General features: G+C 66.3%; 1 protein-coding gene across 1 annotated transcript; it reads right to left on the bottom strand.

Annotated features, from left to right (window-relative positions):
* Positions 1-244: 244 nt before the first annotated feature.
* Positions 245-1373, bottom strand: VDBG_04416 (conserved hypothetical protein; the record flags this gene model as incomplete). The annotated part of the gene is made up of 2 exons (XM_003004764.1): positions 245-822; positions 896-1373. 2 exons carry the CDS (start codon positions 1371-1373, stop codon positions 245-247), a joined length of 1056 nt encoding a protein of 351 aa, XP_003004810.1.
* Positions 1374-1428: the final 55 nt, after the last annotated feature.

Genomic DNA, 1428 nt, shown 5'->3' with positions numbered 1-1428 from the left:
ATTCCGAGCACCAAAAGTTCAACACGGACCCGCCGCCCGCCAAGATGTAGCCTGGCCCGGCGATATCCGAGCCACACGTCTTCGGAGCCACAGGTCTTCGGAGCCACACGTCCTCATGCCAGAGCCACACGTCTTCATGTCAGACAACCCGGCGTCCATCGGAACCACACGTCTTCATGTCAGACCAATCAGACTCCTTGTACATATCTTGGGAGCCGTGCTCCTCTATAGAACACAAAATATATCATGATGCATGCCCGTTCGGCCCGTTGGGCGCGTGAGAATCATGGGGCCGCGCAAACTCGTCAGGGTCACCAACCCCCTCCTCCTCCTCCTGCTGCTGCTGCTGCTCTGCCGCGCCCGGCGTCGTGCCAGACAGGAGATCCATGGGCTGTAAGAGAAAGCCCACCTCCTCCTCGACCTCGGCATCGTCCGCCTCGTCGGCTTCCTCGCCCTCGTCGTCGTCCTCGTCCTCGTCGTCGTCGTCCTCGCCCCACTCGCCGACGACATAGTCCTCATCCCACTCCGAGTCGCTGTCGCCGAGAAACCCGTCGACGAGCCCGATAAAGTCCTCGGCGAGGATCGTCGTCTCTTCCTGCCCGTCGGCGTCGATGCGCGGGTCGGCCATCTTCCAAAACGCCGTCGGTCCCACGGGCCCGTGCTCGTCATAGTTGGCGTCGAACCAGTGGCCCACGACGCCGCCCGCCGCCCGCACGCCGCCCACCTGCACGCTCTCGCTGCGCCACCGCTCGTGGCCGTTGAAGACGCTGAACGACGTCCAGCGGACCTCGCCCTCGCGCGTCAGACGGACCGTGCCTTTGACTGATCAGCATTAGGGGGGTGGGTCGGGGAGGAGGAAACAGTCATGGGTACACGGGACAGAAAGAACACGCACCTCGGATGTCCGAGTCGGCATTGTCATCCCACGAGTCGTCCACCGCCCTCGACGTGCCCTCAAACCGCACAACCGGCAGCGCCTGTCCGTCGGCCTCGCCCGGCGGCTCGATGCCGACGACGCGAATCTTGACAATGATGAGGCGCGTCGCCTCCTCGACCTCGAGCGGCGCCCGCGGCTCCCCCGGCGCCAGTGCCGTCTCGGGCTCGGCAGGGAAGTTGTAGGCGAAAAAGTCATTGTAGTCGATGAAGCAGACGACGCGCAGCCACGTGCCGCCGACACCGTAGGGGTCCTCGAGCCCGGCGCTGCTGGTGCTGCTGCTACGTGGCATCTTGGTCGCGCTCGGCGACGGCAGGGACAGCGGCGGCGGCGGCGCCGCCTTGCGCCCAGGCCCGCCGAGCCAGCTGCCGGGCCAGCTGCCGGCAAAGGGTATGTCCCAGCTGCCCCAGATGCCGCCGCCGGCCGGGCCTGGGCGCATGTTGGCGCCGAGAACGACCTTGACGGCCTCGAGGCGCTCCCAGTCGAAGCGGCCG

The sequence above is a fragment of the Verticillium alfalfae genome, genomic scaffold (assembly GCF_000150825.1).
Source record: "Verticillium alfalfae VaMs.102 supercont1.5 genomic scaffold, whole genome shotgun sequence".
Taxonomy (NCBI): domain Eukaryota; kingdom Fungi; phylum Ascomycota; class Sordariomycetes; order Glomerellales; family Plectosphaerellaceae; genus Verticillium; species Verticillium alfalfae.
Note: the sequence above shows the minus strand (reverse complement) of the source record. Positions and strands in the feature narration are given on the sequence as shown.